At 45.7% G+C, this 18,515-nt stretch overlaps 1 protein-coding gene across 6 annotated transcripts in view; it reads left to right on the top strand.

The window, feature by feature from the left end:
* The window catches only part of MDGA1 (MAM domain containing glycosylphosphatidylinositol anchor 1), a 147,285-nt gene that overhangs the window by 33,698 nt on the left and 95,072 nt on the right, over positions 1-18,515 (top strand). For 5 of the 6 annotated variants that reach the window (XM_069852538.1, XM_069852536.1, XM_069852535.1 and 2 more), the window contains exons 2-3: positions 14,295-14,434; positions 17,233-17,407. In XM_069852538.1, coding sequence (XP_069708639.1) covers positions 14,295-14,434; positions 17,233-17,407 — 315 coding nt within the window. The remainder of the gene's footprint in view (positions 1-14,294; positions 14,435-17,232; positions 17,408-18,515) is intronic. The other variant, XM_069852537.1, reaches the window with a different exon arrangement.

Below are 18,515 nucleotides of genomic sequence, written 5' to 3'. Positions count from 1 at the left end.
AGCTCTTTTCTGGTCCATTTTCCTTTTCCTCTTTTTTTTTTTTTTAATTTTCATTTTTCTTCTCTCAAACAGAGCAATTGTTTGAGCTGCTGCAACTATTCATCAGAATGAGCTCCATTACCATAGGCAAGATGAGAGCAGCTCTGACATTGCCACATTGTGCAGAGTTGGAACATGCTCTTGAGACCAACAGCTGGCACATGTGGTTGAACGGGGGCCCAAAGCCCATCCCATTCACAGGAGCAGCCTTGCAGTACTATGTGAGTTAATCACACATACATCCCGAGAGCAGCTCTATCTTACTGAGAATAGCTGCAGGTGAAAGGGAGACAACAGAAGGCCAAAGCTGGTAACTTGGATCTGAAGATGCTTGAAAGAGGCTTGTGTTTTTATTGCCTTTGAAAACTCCTGGAGATGCAACCTGTCCACTGGGCGTTTACTCCCCTATCACCTCCTGAGGCAACAATGAGCAGAATATTGGGCTGAGAAGTGCCTACCCAGGAGAGGCAGTGTGGCCAGATGTACTGCACAGCTGGAGAGGAGTAGGTGGGTAATCTATTAAAGGGAAACAGTGCAAAATCTTTGTTGTGGTGTCGAGAACATTTCATTGCATGAGCAGCATGAGGCAGATGTGGAATAACAGAAAATGCTCCCTGCATGCAGAGCCTTATAAAGGCCCCCTTTGTCTTTATAAGGCTTCTGCACGCTGGGAGTATTTTCTCCCTTGCTTCCCCATGTTCTGCCAAAGCAACTGGCAGGGAATACCTCGAGTCTAAGAGGGCTGTGAAAGACCCTCCTCTGGTATTTTCCTGGAAGTGGAGATAATGTAGCAGTTCCTGTGTATGAATTTCCACACCTTAATATCAGTCATTAAGGTGTAATGGGCTGACTCTGGTGTGTGCACCACTGCCCTCTCCTCGCTGTGGGGGTTGCTGGTTTTCAACAAGGCTGTGTTGCACACCTCTGTCACTTCTGGGCACAAGGACTGGCAGAAGAGCAGAGAAGGACTCTGCCCTCTCCCATCAACCTGAAGTCCTGGGGTGCTGGTGCAGGTAAGGATGCATTACGTCCTGATGGCAGCTTGAGAGCAGTGACTTCAGTGTTTCATGGAAATGCAACTGGCTCTTCTGCTGTTAAGGATGCACTCCACTTTGCACCTAAACTGGAAATTTGATCTCTCTTATGTGTGAAAAATGCTACTTACCCTCTACAGATTTGCAGTGTTTAGTTCTCTCTGGAAGAATGAATTTGAAGAGAATTTGCAAGTCAATCTAATAATTGGCTTGAATTAATTTTTTTTAAATGTCCTCAGTAAGGAATTCATTGTTTGTCAGTCTCTCTTTGTCTGGAATTAACTCAATGCAATAACAGGGGCTCTTTGAACACAGTATGTAATTAAAATTCATTGAAATCTTATGTCTAGGCTAAATTTGAAGAAAATTAGTTGTAATTAAACTAAGTTATTAACAGTTACTATATCTAATTATTATGACTATCTGGTTCAGCTCTGGGTCAGGTGGGAGAACATTATCCCAAGTTCAAACCAATCCAGAACTTAAAATGAGAACTAATCAAGAGAGGAGGTATGCACAGTTAAAACAGCTCAAATAATACCAACTCTTTGCAGTTGTGATGCCATACACCAGCAATCTTATGACAAAGATGTATTACTGCCATTGGCTCCAGCTGAGACTGAGGTTTAAATATAACTTTTATTTTCCCTCATTCTTAACCCTCAGCATAATCAAAAGAAGAGGAAAAATAAGTGTGTGTTCCCTTTCCTTGCTACCTCTGGATTATTTTTTTTTTCAGTGTGATCTTAAATTACTTTTTCCTGGATTAGTTATTCTTGCTCCAGGGAATAATTGCTGTACTGTGTGTCTCTTCAACCAGCTACATGCGTGTTTCCCTTTTAGATCTGTTTTCACCTGGTTGCAGGTGTTGCAGTGTTGTATAGGAAGCCTTCTGCATCTGCACTGTTACACAGGTAGCAGCCATCAGTGGCGCAGCACTTGCTGTGGGGAACAATTTTTCTTCTACTCTTTGTCCCTCCTTCCCCTTCCCTCTGTCTTTATTAGGAGAAGAGCAGAAAGGAGAGCAAAGAGCTGACAGAGATTAATATGGTCTCTGAATCAAAGCTTTTGGAAAGGCTTCTGTGGGTTAGTTGTTTTCCTATTGAGAGTGGGAGATAAGTACAAAATTTCCTGTGAACTGTTCTTTCTCATCCCTAGAAAAATGCCAGAACTTGGAAAAGAGCAGTTTAAATGGCATCTATCTAGCATTCCTTTGTTGCCTATTTTCCTACAGCTAATTAAACGAGAAAAGCCTTTCAATATTTAAGCACCATTAACTCGGCTGAATTATTAAATGTCAATTTGCATTATATGCATAAAAGGATCGATAAACAAAGAGAATATAACAATAGAGGTGTCTGGGGTTAAAGAGGTGTCAGCTCCTCTTATCAGAAACAGAGGGAATTACTTGCTTGTCTCCCAGGTGGTGGTTATTAATTATTGGTACTCAAGAGGGAAAGAACTGGGGACTTTCTAGGACTCTGCACACCAGTGGCCCTGCAGGGATTTTAAGGATGCTGTCAAGATTAAACATTATTTGGCTTGTTCCAGGGGTGTCACACAGCCCCTGTTGCCTCAGCTTTGGTGACAATTTGGTGGCATTTCCTTTTACTGCTCGCTGTCTTCCTTTTGGGGTGGAATTGAGCTGTCATATTTGCTTTTCACTCTTTAGGTCATTCTGCTTGCTGGCAACAGTTTTCAGGCTGGAGTTTCTTGTTCTGGTGACCAGAGACATGGGAGAAAATATGGAAGAAAACAGTTTTTCTTGAGTAAACCCTTCACTGTTGCACAAGAAGTTTTCTTCTCTGCTCCGCAAATGTGAACTTTTAGTGCTGTATTAGGCATCCTTGCAGGCTAAAGTTTGGCCTTTGCATTGTAAAGCACTAGACTAGAATTAGGTATGGATTGATCCCTGGCTGTCCTTCAGACTTCCTGCCCAACTATGGACAAACCATTTAATTTCTTTATCTTCTCCAGCTGGCAGCATGCAATAGCAGCATTTCCTCAGCTAACAGCACTGCTTCAGGGATAATAGCATCAGTGTCTTGTGAGGGCCTGTATGGGAACCCATTTGAGCACAAAGACTCGTTACCACTGAGGGGCTTTATCACCAGTAGTACCCCTGTTTCATCAACAGCACCCCTGTCTCTAATCCTGTTCTTATCAGGAGTAGATACGCACCTAGCAGAGGGGTGCCAAGTCTCTGCTGTCTCCTTGGTATCTCTGCCAGGGTTGGGCTGAGGTTTGCGCTGTGGTTGCCTGCCCCCCACCAAGTGGCCTGAGGCTGAGAGTTGATCCTGTGCAGCCACTGTGCTTTCATTCACTGGGAAGTGACTTTGCTGCAGGGGACTCCGGATGCCTGTGGGATAGGTAGTACTGTGCACAGAGCTTTGAACAGATGAGTCCCTGCTGCCGACCACTTTTCAGAAACAAAACCGGATTTTAGATACTTGGTTTAAGGGTACTATTTGTATTTCCATCTAACTATGGTGAAAACAAAACAGGCTTTCAGTGAAATTTTATTTCAGTCTCTCTTGGGGCTTTTATCACCTTCTGGATCCTGCAGTGATTTTCTGCACACCCCTACTCTGTTTCACAATAGAAATAGCCTTTTGCTTTCTGTGGAGGCTGGGTATAGCAGCAGGTAAACATAACCATTCGTTGAATCTTTCCTCTCTGCGTGGAGGGAATGTTTGCACTGCCATCACAGCATGATTGCCCTCACATCCCCACCTCCTTCAAAGCAGGCTAGGTGAGGCCCTTAAAACAGCAGAGCTGTGACAGGTGAGAATTTAGCATAGATTCAGTGCTTGGGTGTTTACGCAGCTTCTCAGATGTGCTTTGATGTCTGCATTGAGCACTGTGCAAGAGCTTGTCTGACAATAGTGCTTCTGTCATGTGCACAGGGAGCCGGGATACTCCCCAGGTGTCTTGCTTTGCTAACCCTATGGTTGTGCACCTGCCCTCTGGGATTAGCAGGCATCCGCTTTGTCTGTCTGTGTAGAAAGAACTAAGTCCCCTCCTTATACAGCTCTTCTCTGCCAACCCTTCTCCTGCTCACCAGCCCCCGGTTTCTACCTCAGCATTGAAGTATTTGAGCCTCAAGTCTTAGCATTTTGAACAGGATCAGCTACAGTTTCATGGAAATACTCTCATATTTACCCAGTTTGTGCTCAGGTACTCTTACTGCATACTGGTTTGGGTTTTGCTGTTTTTCTTGTCTATTGTTTTTAGTATCCTTGGAGCTTAAATATCTCTCTCTTCCTGTGTTTCCAAGGTGGGTTTTAGCATACACATGTTACTTTGCTGGAGTCCTCACCAGCAAAGTCTGGAGCATTCCCAGTGTGTCCCAATAGCCAGGGAACTCGGCTCGAAACCCTTCCCTCTACCTTTTCTTATTTTTCTGATTCAGAAGGCCACAGCTGTTGCCTGGTGGGTTTTTTCCCTTTTGATATGAAAAGGAGCCTGTAGTTATTCATTGATTAGAGTTCATGCACCTTTGTTGCTGATCTGCTTGACAGATGATTAGCAAATTGACATTTTTTCCTCCCTTTTGAAGGGATGAAGCACCTGTGCTGTGCTCTTCTTTCATCTCCTGTGTTAAATGGCCCAGCAATGAAACAGCTGAATTTCAAAGTATGCTGGTTTATAGATCTGTGCGTGTGGACCTCTTTGTTGAAGAGTCACTGTTGTACCAAAGTATAAAAGGGGAAAGGAAGTGGAATAAGCAGCGCCAATGGTGACTTTGGGGATAAGCTGATCTTGAATTCAGGGGGAAGAGGAAAGAGGTAATAACCTTGGGACCATTCAAGCAAAGCCCATTTGCTTGCAAAGGTTATTAGCAGCAGATCCTGGAGACATTGCTTATTGGGCTTTGCTACATGTGCTGACAAGCTGCAGCGTGCCCGTGAAAGCTAGTTTCCCTGGCTGAGTCGGGGTGTGCAGCTTCGGTGGCTCCTGTGTGCTGCAACAGAGCAGGGAGAAGGGAGAGTACCAGTGCAAGGTGCATGAAGAGCAGCTGAATTGCTGCCTTGGCTGTCCTGTGAACTGGCTGCTTGAAGACTCCTATTGATGATAGGCACTCATGCTTGTAGCATGAGGGTTTACAAAGGTCAGAGGGTCAGCGGGCGTCCTGGATGCCTGTAACTTTTCATTCCCCTTCATGGGGGTGATGCGTGCAAGGAGCAGCTGGAGGAGAGGACTGGAGACCTGGTGAGAGTTTCTATAAGGAGGTAAGGGATCAAACCTGCCGAGTGGTCTGTTGTTGGCTTGTCCCCTGGGGACAACTCCTGCAACTCATGGGCAGAATTAGTGATTGTCTGTGCTGACTGTGTCCAGTTGAGTTTCTCCTTTTGTAGCCCTTTTTTCTCTGACTGGACTACTTAATTTTCATGTATTTAACCAGGTGACAAACAAGTCAGTCTGTCAATGGTCTCTAGAATAGAGGATGCCTGATTTCTCCCACAAGCTGCTTGCCTCATTTGTTTCCCCTAAAATGCTTAGAAGTTTTAAGTAGCAACCAGATAATAAATGAGTTTTTAAGTGCAATGCTTTGAGCACTCAGGCTGGCTGGATAACCTCACACAAGTGTGGCTCTGTGGCTCATTGGGTTTTGCAGCAAGATTTAGAGATACAGCTCAGGCTCTGAAGCTGGTGCAGTGGGAAGTGGTTTGGGAAACATTATGAAGTCTCTTTATGGCCATTGTGAGTCAAGCATGCTTTTTTTTCATTTGCTAGCCAAAGCTGGAAGCTTCTGGGACAGTATTGCTGAGGTGCAGGCTCTGACTGCCACCATGTCTGGAGCTCCTAAAGTTTTGAAGACAACCTACTTTGTATTACTGGCATTGTGTCATCTGTACGAATTCCACTCAGGCATATGGATTAGGCAGTGATACAGGGTTTATGCCACCATAATGTTGTGTGTGTAACATCTGTTGCTTGATTCCTGTCAAAGTTGCCAGTTGACTTTGGTCTGCTGCTTGGTAGGCTGCTGTTACGTGGACCCATGTAAGAAAATGTTGGGAACACCTAGGAAAACTAGTGAGCCACTGCAAGCAGCGAAGTTTGGGATTAGAAGAAGGGTCAGTGATGATCTGATACTTTGGTGAAGTACACAATTCCTCTTTAGTTTTATATGGAATTAAGATCTCAGGAGCAGATGTCGCAGTCACCGAGGGGTCTACCTGCTATTCATGACATCTCACATGATTTTGTTGCTGGCATTTTTCTAAAAGAAACAAAATTATAGAGATGCTTCAAGGAAGTGATATTGATTAAGCAAAACATTATTTTATGACTGTGCAAATCATCTGGCTGAGCTTTGCAAAAGGAAACTCTGTTTCTGGAAATGCAATCAGCCAGAGATGTAAAGACATAGTCTTAATCTCTTCCAGGTAAAATAAATCTCACACTAATTTAAGTAGCTAAGTTTCATGCCCTGTAATTACTATTGCCAACTGTCATTTGCACTTCCCATTGAAAATTATATGTTTTTCCCCCTTAGAAGTGCTATGTAGTGTTTTGTGGGGTTAGATGTGGTTGCTTTGTGTATCTCAGAACTGGCTGTGTTTCTTTTGTGGGTGGATTGATGTTTGTGTTTTAGTCATGATCAATGTACAAAATGCCAAAAGTGTCAGAGACATTTCACTGCTGAAATATGACACATTCCCTGCTGCAAATTTAGGCCAGAAGTACACAAAGTAGATTTTTTAATTTTTTCGTCTTTTTGAGCATAAATGGTTTGGGCTGTAGCGAGAACACTGATGCATAGGAGTATAAGAGCCTCAGTGGAGATCTGTCTTGCTTGGGGTGTAACCCTTAGTTAGCATGCAGAGAGGTCTTCCTGATGGCTTTTGCTTTAAGACAGCCTTGTGTTAGCACAGAGCTTCTCAGGCGGCCCACAGTGTTGGAAGCATCAGCAGGAGGAGCTTGGGCAAGAGAAGTCCAAGGAGTAGGTGGAGACCTGGGACTATGGATGTACTTTGCTCTTCAGCTATTCCTGGGTGCTTCAGCCTTGCCTGCCTCTCTGCTTCAGCCTTGCCTGCCTCTCTGCTTCAGCCTTGCCTGCCTCTCTGCTTCAGCCTTGCCTGCCTCTCTGCTTCAGCCTTGCCTGCCTCTCTGCTTCAGCCTTGCCTGCCTCTCTGCTTCAGCCTTGTCTGCCTCTCTGCTTCAGCCTTGTCTGCCTCTCTGCTTCAGCCTTGCCTGCCTCTCTGCTTCAGCCTTGCCTTGTGTTTCAGTTGGAGCCTAATCAGGCTAAGCTGTGCTGGGCAGCTTCAGCTGGGGAAGTTCCCTGCAGGGGCTGTGCACCCTTTGCCATTGTGCTGGGCAAAAAAGCTGAGAGGGGCAGAGATGTGGAGGAGGAGAGCTTCAAGCCAGCAGCCAGAGAACATGTTCAGAAAGTGTTGGTGACATGGTTTCCCTTGGTCAGGCTGTGCAAAGACATCCAGGATGTGACCTCAATTACGTCTGCCCACTGCCATATTTTCTCCCTCTGCTTTTGTGCTGGTCTTAACTCCTGATAAGTGTGAGCGGTCTTTCTTCAGCTATTAATACACTATCGATCCACAGTCCTGCTGACAGTGTTAATGGACACCAATTGTGTATTATTATTTCCATAATCATCCTCAAGCTGGAGTGAATTTTCCTTTTTAAAATGGTCCATTGATATCATGCCCAGCATTGTGGGCTTGTGCTGGCCTGGTTAATTTGTTTTCTCGAAAGTTTCAGCAAAGCCTGTGCTCTTCATGCACAGTGGAGCCATCAATGAGACCAGCTGAATAGCGATGGAGCTGACAAAAAGGCAGCTGCCATCTCCTCCCAGTGCAGGAATGAGCAAGGTGTTTTGTTTTGACTGTTGGGATGCTTCCCCTTCAGAACTTTCTCATTCTACTAGACCTTCCTTGCACCTGCTGAGTGTTGCTACCATGTCTCTTTCCTTTACTTGTGTGCTGGCTTCTCTTTGTGCTCTGCTAAGGGAACATGACCCCTTCTTCAAAGGTCTTTGTGTTTGTATGCCCCTGCTCTTCAAGCAGAGTTGTGCATTCTATGAACAGACAGGATGAAGTGCTGACTAAACCAGTGACTTCAAGGTCCAAGATGCTTCCTGGGTGCTTTGCTGTGCACAGTCTGTAATTAACGGTGCTGCGGGGCAATTCCACCCATGGGCAGGGAGCGACTGAGAGTGGCTGTTGAGAAAGAAATGCCACATGTGGATTTTCATAATGAAAGGCTTATTCAGCCCCGTGTGCTCCATAAATGGTGGGTATTTTTCCTCTTTCTGGGAACTCCCTTCATGATGCATACTTTACCACTTGCTCAGGATAGGAAGGGTGAGGGAGGAAGACAGGCAGGTTCTTGAGAGGTTTACGCAACATATTATCAGCCAGTACTGCTCCTCCCACCCCGCTTCTACGTAACTGAGCAGTGTGAGTCCAGGGAGCCTGTGAGAAGGGGTGGGGAAGGACCCTGGCTTCTGTGCAGAAAAGGCTGAATTATAATTAAGCAAGATGTATGGGAGGGCATCACTTACTTCACAAAGTATGGTGATATATTAAGCCTGAGAAAGAGGGAATGCTCCAGGTGCAGCCTCGCTCTATCCCCACCCTGCAGGAGGGTGGTAGCAAAGGTGCATGGATTCAGTGTCCCTGTGTATGTAGCTGTGAGTACTGGATCAGTAGCTTTGGAAATGCATGTTCTTTATCTTTGAGGCTGTCTGCAGAACATGTGCAGGTTGCACAGGTGGTGATGGAGCAGTCTGTCAGCGATGGCTTATGTTAGCCTGCCAATAGGGCAGCAGTAAAGTGCAGTTGGTGCTGTGCTGTAAAAGGGGTGAGCAGCCTGCCTTTGTGGTTCCTAATTGTGACTGAGGGAGTGTCAGTGCAGCGTCTGTCCCTCACCTCTCTTTCTGTGAAGGACCTCTCATCATTGCCATTGTAGCAATGGGATCTCGGGCTCAAAAAGATGAACAGCTAGACCTGTGAACAAAATACAGATTATGCAGTCCTCTTCAAAAGACCATTTCTCTCTCCTTTTCTGCATTTTAATGACATTAGCAACCTCTAAGCACCAAGAGACTCATAAACATTCCAGATTATGGTAATAATAACATTGTACAGTACACTGCACTGGGAATAAAGTTATTTTATCCACTCCAATTTCCTTTTGTTTTAATGTGTACATATATCAAGTGAAAGCATAGTAGAAAATCTCAGTGCAGAGGCCAAAGGGACTGCAAGCCAGCCCTTTCCTGAAGAAAGGCATGATGCTACATGTTCAGAGCCTGGATTTTTCCTTTGTAAAACATCTAGCATTCAATATTTGGCAGGTCAAATTTCTCTGGAGGACTCTCTTGGGAGCCTTCCACTAGTTGATCTCTTACCTGGAAATTGAATGGAAGTGATGATGCATTTGTCCTTCAAAATGTTGGGAAAAAAGGTTGGGGAACAAGCTGTCCCCTCTGTCTGCTCAGAGGTCTTCCTTGGACTTCTGCTTTGGGGTTTCACAGCCTGAAAGAGAGGGATTCTTCTCCAGCAGGACTTAGCAGGGCAGGTTGTGTCTATGCAAAGGTTATTCCTTGCGGAGCACTGCTGAGAATGGCTGAGATTCCTGCTTCATCTCTAGCACTTGGCCTCATGCTCCTGCCTTTCTTTTTCTTTCTTCTGTGAAACTGTTTACTCCGACAGGCATGATCCTGCCATCCTGTTGTGCTGGCAATGCGCAAACAGTCCATATGCTGAAAACCTCCAGGACACCTGGGAAGGTGTCAAACAATAATATATTCTTTCTGTTCAAGGACATTAAAAGTGCAATTAATCCTCACAATCTCTCTATCTATCTGTAATAGGGCATGGTTTTTACAGCCTTTGCATGTTATGGCAGGCTGAGCTTGGAACTGAGACCATCTTGAGTCTCATCTTGTGAGATAATGCAGTCCCGAAAGAGATGGGCTGGTTTGTTGCTCAGCCCCCACCACGTCACTAATGTCAGGTTGTAACCAAAGGTGGAGTTTCTCAAGACTCCTATGCCATTTACCTGAGTACTTTTCTTTACAAGACAGCCCCAGGCTTTCTGAGCTCCGTTTTGAGAGATCTGGGTTCATGTACATGTATGAATGTAGATAGGGAGATGTAAATATATTAAGTAAAATAGTGAGTTGTCAGGAAAGGACATCATGACTGCTTGCCAAGTAAATAGTGGCAGAGGAGTAATTCAGAAGCCTAAATAACCTTTGCCAAAGTACCTTAATTCAAATGACAGTCTCTTGCGCCACCACACCTTTAACCCCACACGCACTGCAGAGTATCACTCACAGTGCCAAGACCCCTGCTGTGATGTTGAAAAATCCATGCCCCGTGATTAAAAGGGAGACTCTGTCCCCCCTTATCCTGTACCATATTCCTCCCTAGCCTCGACCTGTGTTGCCTGCATTTCAGTGGGGTCCTGGCACTGAGCAGCAGCAAAGCTCTTGTAACCTCTCTTCACAGTCTTTGGACTGCATTTGCCGGCTGATGGCTCTATTCTCCCATTCTCCCTTTGCAAACTTGACCTTGCTGCAAAAACTAATTTACAGCCACCCCATGGAGAATCAGAATATTTACTTGCAGCCCTAGCTCCCAGTTAAACATTCCCTTAAGTTGCTCTGCTGTACCCTACGTGGTATTCAATGCAAGTCTTTCAACTTACACATTTTTCCCTTTGGCTGTCCTACTTCAATAATTTCACCTATCTTGTGTAACTCCTTCTTGTCACCTGCCTAGAAGTATTTCTACATGGGGAATTTCCACAACAAAACCATTAGGTACAATGTTACAGGATTAGAGGGGTTTTGTGCAACCAATGTGGTGCCCAAATACCTTGTGGTAATTTGCTAGTGTCTCTCCAAGTTTGACAGAAATATTATTTAAACTAATCCGTACTTGGCACTACAAAGCATTACATGGCACTAGCCTATATCAAAACAACAACCCTGGGTGTAAGCCCTGTGTCATAATTTTGTCTTCTTTTCCCTGAATCCACTGAGTTGTAACGAAGCTTACAAGCAAGGTTGTGCACATCTAGCCTTGTTCATAGGTGCCTTAACTTGCCCCTGTTACCATCACTGACAACTTTCAGCTATACTCCTTGCAAAGGGACATCACTTTAAATGAATCTCCACTGTTTAAGCTGTAATATCTTGCAATCACAGTAGCAGCTCCCTGGCAGAACAAACGCCAATTCTCCATGTCTCCCTTTTAATAATAGGGCAGGGATTTTTCAACGTCACAGCCTGGGTCTTGGCACTGTGAGTGATGCTCTGCAGCACATATGGGGTTAAAGGTGTGGTAGCAGGTTTGTTGAGGACTGATTGAAGGGGTGAAACAGCACAAGAGACTGTAATTTGAATTAAGGTACGCTGGCAAAGGTTATTTAGGCCTCTGCCACTGTTTACTTGGCAAGCAGTCATGATGTCCCTTCCTGACAACTCACTATTTTACTTAATGTATTTACATCTCTCTCTACATTCATACATGCACACGTATACAAACACAAATGTACGTAGGCACATACAGAGATTTCTGCCTTCTCCTGGGTTTAGCAATATTCCTGTGCCATCCAGGCAGAGGAAGCTCACTCATCTGCTCAGTTGTATTAGTGAAGCTTTGACAGGTGGTTTCACTATCCCATAGAATCATAGAATAACCAGGCTGGAAGAGACCCGCCGGATCATCGAGTCCAACCATTCCTATCAAACACTAAACCATGCCCCTTAGCACCTCTTCCACCCGTGCCTTAAACACCTCCAGGGAAGGTGAATCAACCACCTCCCTGGGCAGCCTGTTCCAGTGACCGATGACCCTTTCTGTGAAGAATTTTCTCCTAATGTCCAGCCTAAACCTCCCCTGGAGGAGCTTGAGGCCATTCCCTCTTGTCCTGTCCCCCGTCACTTGGGAGAAGAGGCCAGCACCCTCCTCTCTACAACCTCCTTTCAGGTAGTTATAGAGAGCAATGAGGTCTCCCCTCAGCCTCCTCTTCTCCAGGCTAAACAACTCCAGCTCTCTCAGCCGTTCCTCATAAGGCCTGTTCTCCAGCCTCTTCACCAGCTTCGTTGCTCTTCTCTGGACTCACTCCAGAGCCTCAACATCCTTCTTGTGGTGAGGGGCCCAGAACTGAACACAGGATTCAAGGAGCGGTCTCACCAGTGCCGAGTACAGAGGGAGGATAACCTCCCTGGACCTGCTGGTCACGCCGTTTCTGATACAAGCCCAGATGCCATTGGCCTTCTTGGCCACCTGGGCACACTGCTGGCTCATGTTCAGTCGCTGTCAACCAACACCCCCAGGTCCCTCTCCTCCAGGCATCTTTCTAGACAGACTTCTCCTAGTCTGTAGCACTGCATAGGGTTGTTGTGCCCCAAGTGCAGGACCTGGCACTTGGCCTTGTTAAACCTCATGCCATTGGACTCATTCAAATAGACACATACTACTTCCCTTAGTCAACAATGTGGACAGTAATAATGAATTTAACAGTGACGTTCTGCTGGAAAGACAGAAGAGATGCAAAAAGCAGTAGCTTACTGCATGTGCAGTGCTGCTGCCTGGGTGCTGGGTGGCTATAGCAGGCTGTGAATCTCTAGTAGCCAGAGCAGCTTGCTGCCTACTACTCCTGTGTCCACATTTGTATCACTGCTGCTTAGTCAGTGCATTGTGGTGACACCAGTTTATAAAGGCTGACCTCAGAGGCAAACCTCCACTGCCCAAGCCTAGCTTGCCCTAGGTCTATGCTGCTGGTGGATTAGCCCAGCACAAATCTGAACACTTCCCTTGCTCTAAACTCGGTCACTTGTACATTCTCGTCATGAACAAAAATGGAGGGGGGAACAGGGAGTAGTCTTTGAAGCTTAGCTAACCTTGAGGAAAAAGCGAGTGCTCAGTTCAGCTTTACCAGGATGTACAAAATCTGTGCTTGTTTTGGAGGACTCGCTAAGGCTTGTTGCTTTAAACCCTTGGATCATCTCCTAGAATCACCAGGTTGGAAAAGACCCATTGGATCATCAAGTCCAACCATTCCTATAAATCGCTAAACCATGCCCATCAGCACCTTGTCCACCCATCCCTTAAACACCTCCAGGGTGGTTCATTCCTTTTCATGGGATTTTACTAATGGGAGCTAGAACTATGATCCAAGCATCACCTGGAAGCATTGTAGCAAGATGGGGAAGTATCCCAGGGGCGCTCTTACTGAGGCACCGGTTCTTAGACACTCTGTTTCTTGAAGTGTGACTTGAGTTTTCCCCTTGAACGAGCACAGGTGTCCCATTGGGCTGTAGAGTCACATCTCGGCTGCTTCAGTGATCACACAAATGCTTTTGGAGTAGGAAGCCAAGGGCTGTTTGCATAGGACTCTGAAGCAGAGGCTTTTTTCTTTATAAAATTCTGTTACAGAGCTTGTCTCTCCCTGCTATTCATTGGGGCTGCAGTGGGACATAGTTGCTATTTGGGGGCATGAAGTTTTTAAGCTTTGTTCTGGGAACTTTCTTTCCATGTATTTTTCTACTGCACTGGTCTTCACTTGTTTTCCTAGCTGGACTAGTAGTAACTGATCTCCACTTAGAGCCTTAAGCAGAGAGATCCCTAGAGTTTACGGGTCCCCTGACCCTGCAGTGGCTATTCCTTCTGCCTCAGAGCTGAGATACATTGCTGTGTAATTTGGGGAAGACTTGTTTTTCCTACAGCATGTGCTATGCCTGTTCTAGGTATGTGTGTGAAAAGCCGTATAGAGCTTCAAGACCTTTTCTGATTCTGCTCAGTAGTTATCCTTCCCCCCCCATCAGGTAAATCATAGTAATTAGGCCTGGTTTAGACAGGCATCAAACAGATGTGATTTGGCCATGATGCTGCTTTAACCGCTTGCATTAGAGAGATGAGAGCAGGGAATTCTTGGTCCTCAGCCTACACAGGAGGATCCCACAAAAAAGCTCCATATTCTATTTTCAGTGCTTAGAGCTTCCATCCCAACAAGAGCAAAGGTTTTAAAATAACAGCTGATACCAGCCACCTAAGAAAGGCAGAAAATTGCTATATTTTTTAGCTTCTGAGACCTCCCTGTCTCATACCTAGTGCTGTCTGGCTCTTCCCCTCTGCGGCGTAAGAGATGGGTCTTCTAACCCTGCTGTGGAATGGTGGCAATGGGTGTAAGTGACTGAATGCTGTGTTGCCTTTGTTATCTCTTCTTTCCTCTCTGCAGCTCCTGCTCAGGCCCAAATCATCCATGCTGGGCAAGCGTGTGTGGTGAAGGAAGACAACATCAGTGAACGCGTTTACACAATTCGGGAGGGGGACACACTGGTCTTGCAGTGTCTGGTCACAGGACACCCCCGGCCACAGGTAAGCTTTTGGTCTTGCCTGTCATCCCTTCTCTCCATGGCACCTCTTTGTAGTCTCCACACAGAGGAGAATTGTGGGCAGCAGGGTGCCCATCTTTCTCCTACATGTTGGAGTCGGGGATTCCCACAATACAAGCGCTAGCTTGTTAAGCTATGAAACCTCTAGCCTTGCTTTCGTGTCTACAAATCTTTACAGGAGCCTATACAGACCTTCTGTTTGCCTTCAGTATGAAGTCACCTCAAAAACCTGAAAGCCTAAATATAATTGATTGTACAAATCAAATCTTTAACCCTCTTACTACAAAGCAGGAACAGCCTAAACAGGCTAGAAGGAGGCTTCCTACAGGTGCTGGCCATAGGAGTTGGCCCTTCATGGTCCATCAGTCTCTTAGCTTCTGCTCAGACAAAGGGAGCCTGCTTGGGGTAGTTTGGGAAGTTGTTTGTAGTGCATATCAGTGACCCCTGTGCAGAGCCTACTGATCATTGCTTTATGGCCACCGACCAGGGGAAGCTCCAGGCTTGCATTGCTAGCCATACCCACGTTGTTGTCAAAATCCCAGCTCAGTGGAGAGGCATGGAACAAGCTTGACTAAATGCTGCAGTCCTCCTTCAGGGACTCTAGGGGGTTGCATAGCCTCAAGCCCCATGCAGCCACCTCCACGCTCTTCAGATACTCAGGCAGGTTAATACAATGCTAGTGTGGATGTGCCTGTAGAGGCAGGACTAAAGCATGGATCTGCCTGTTCTGGGACAGGGCATGGTTGGAGTGGCAGCTGGTGCATGCTATTAGGCTGGAGTGCCAGAATACGCTCAATGGAGCCGAGTAGAATGCGTGTGCTGCCTTGGCCTGCTTCCCCAATGCTGCCAAAGATAATTGTGCTGAGAAAACATACATCTGCATACACCAATCAACCCCTCTGTGGACTTGCTTGTGAGGAGTTATTTACCTAAGAGACAATGAAAAGGGAGAGCAAGAGAGACCCTGCTTGAAATGGGTTCTCCATCAAAGCATATCCTGGAAACGATAATAAGGAAATTATCTGAGCTAGGCCAATAGAAATGACCAGCCTAGGCTCTTGTGATGGTGATGGGCAGATGATAGCTGTGTACATGAGAAGTGAGGAAGATAGTAGGACTGACCCTGCCTGAGGGTGCTGAATGTGTAGTAAGGTGCTGGCGGGTGGTGGAGATTTGAGCCTGAGTAACCAGAGAGGTTGCTGTAGCAGAGCCTGATGCAGACAGCATGCCAGTGGGCAATATTGCGGCTTGTTCTTGCCTGAACATGCACGGGGGATTTCAGAGTGTGGAACCAGGTGTGACTGTGGAGGATGGAACTCAAGCACATAAAACATGGCATGCATCCTATCTCTGTCCTCCATCCTCCTGGATAGATTTCTTCCCCAGCTACGCTGTTATCCTAACCTTTGTTTAATCTGCTCTTTTCCATTCTATCAGGCAGTCATTAAAGCATGAAAATGTGGTCAAAATACTTAAATGAGATTTGAAATAGAAAAGGTTAAAGAGCTGGCTGAAGTATCCTTGCAAATAGGAGACTATGAGGGTCTTGAGGCCCTCAGACAATTTCATAATAAGCCTACAAAGGCTAAGTAAATCCATGGTCATTAGCTCTGAAAATCTGCTCAATCTAGCGCTCTGAGAGTGAGATGTAGACATTTCTGTGCTTCCTAGAGCATCAGCATCAATCAGGTCATGGCAGTGAGATTTAGGCTAAGTTTGGTAGAGTGATCAAGATATCTGGTACATCTTATCTGTGCCTAATGTTGAATGAAAGTCTCTCCTTTCTGTTGACTGATATTGCTGGATCTCAGTCTCAGAGTCTAGATGGGCCACAGTGTGGGAGACCACCAGTTACCAACCTTTAGAATGGAGGTTGCAGATATAGCAAACTAATGGGCTAAGAAAAGCCATAATTCCCTCTCATTGTCTGGACTGCAGGAAAAAAAGGGAGAAGCTTGTAGTGCCACTTCTAGGGCATTGTACTTCATTCCAGACACAAGAATAGCCATTCAGTCTCCAGGAGTGGTGTCCTTATGCCACCATTCACCATGAAATATAATGCAACTCCATTGCCCCTACATGTCAGGTTCTTAAGACATGTAACATAAGGACAAAAAAAAAGCAAGATAGATTGAATTCTGAAGGGATTTTTTCTTTTCTTTTCTCTATATTTAAAATCAAAGTAAAAGCTTGTGTACTGCAAAAGGATGACTTTTAAAAATAACATTCGAAGGGATTCCCTGTGGGAAAGGGGCAAGAGCCAAAGAGCAACTGTGTTTTCTCAATTTTACTTGGAAAAGCAAACAGCAGAATTACCCTTGCTGTCCAAAGATAGATGAAAACGTGTTGACTACAATAAAAGCTCTGTGGCTGTGAGCTGATGTCTGCTGTAGCTTCGTGGCCTACCAGCCACGTGGGAGTCCAAGTCTCAGTGCTGAAAGTCCTGTGCTGTGTAGATGGTGGTATAAAACTACCCAGGTGCCTGGGTTAATAGGATCAGAGAAGGAGCTGTAAATATGCAATGTGTGTTAGGGTGAACTGAGGGATTATCCTCAATACATGGATTTGGGGATTGGCGATTGATGAGAATCAGCAGATGGTCTACTGAGACATACAGAAATCGGTAGTTGAACTTTGGTAAGGTCTGGTGGTGCTATAGGGCACATTTTTGAGAATGGCTAGGGAGCAGGAGGAAGAGGAGCAAAGGGAGTGCTGCTGTTCCCCTGGGATCTCTAGCTTGTGTCGACTATTGCTTGTATTTCTCTCATTGTTCTCGTGCAGGTGAGATGGACCAAAACTGCTGGCAGCGCATCGGACAAATTCCAAGAGACGTCAGTGCTTAACGAGACCCTTCGGATTGAGAAGATCCAAAGGCTTCAGGGGGGCCGCTATTACTGTAAAGCAGAAAATGGGGTTGGGGTCCCTGCCATCAAGTCCATTCGAGTAGATGTGCAGTGTAAGTCGTTTAGCGGCAACCCAGACCTTCCCACAGTTCTACTGCATGTCTCTGCTTTGCTGCAGGGCCGGTAGGGAGCTGCCTTGCTCTAGGCCTATGCACATCTGATTCAGGAGCAAAGGGACTGGTGTGATGTCCCTAGGGTACCTTTTCCCCAGAACATTAGATCCATCCATGAAAATGAAATGAAAATGGATGAAAATCCATGATCCATCCATGAAAATGGATGGATCCAATAGCTCTACCTGTCCATGTGAGTCATTCTTATCTAGGTGCCATAATGTCTATCACTGCCAGATGTCCCTAATACTTGTTTGGGGTGTAGCATTGTAGATGGTTTCTGCTTTCTTTATCCTCATTTTGAAGCTGGCAATGCTTGAAGCAAACCAGTGCTTCTTGAAATCGGTATTGCCTCATATGCTTGAGGCATTCTTTAAACCAGTGCCCTGCTCCCAGCAATGCTACCTCTGCAGCATGAGAGAAACAGAGCAAAAGACTCTGGGATGCACGTGGCTGAGCTGTGAATGGGGAAATGTAAACAAATCTGTGAGGACCACCTGCTTTCAGTGACTCAGCCTTTCTATGGCTGGTTGCAATGCCTAGCCTTCAGGTGTCCTGGAGATGCTGTCAGCAGTTCTCCACCTTGGGCCCCAAGTTTTGGAGTTTCTCATGCTAGCTTAATGTTGTTTTTTCTTGGTCAACTGTGGCCAGAAGGGAGGGAAATTAGAGTTATTCCCTAAACCCCATATGGGAAGAATCCAAGACTTAAGGTCTAAGCAGCTTGTGAAGATATTTACTCTCTTCGTGAAGATTGCCATTCTGATCATTGTCCTTGGCTATCCACTATTCTAGTTTTCTCCAGCTTAAGTAATACCAAATCCCACTCCTCACTCATATATTCTGAGAAGGCCTAGCCAGCAAGAGGTTGATGCTAAAAAGATGTGAAGTGTGATAAAGCAGCTGGAACTCTCCCAAACCTGTCACCACCTGTTCCCACGCTCCTTCTAGCACAACAGTCTTCTGTGCTGAGATGCACTGTGGTTATCTGTCAGTGGATAAACCTCCAGGTTTCAAAACCCCAGTACCTTCTAGGAGTCTGGGCAGAGCT

Source organism: Phaenicophaeus curvirostris, chromosome 2 (assembly GCF_032191515.1).
Source record: "Phaenicophaeus curvirostris isolate KB17595 chromosome 2, BPBGC_Pcur_1.0, whole genome shotgun sequence".
Lineage (NCBI taxonomy): Eukaryota > Metazoa > Chordata > Aves > Cuculiformes > Cuculidae > Phaenicophaeus > Phaenicophaeus curvirostris.
Note: the sequence above shows the minus strand (reverse complement) of the source record. Positions and strands in the feature narration are given on the sequence as shown.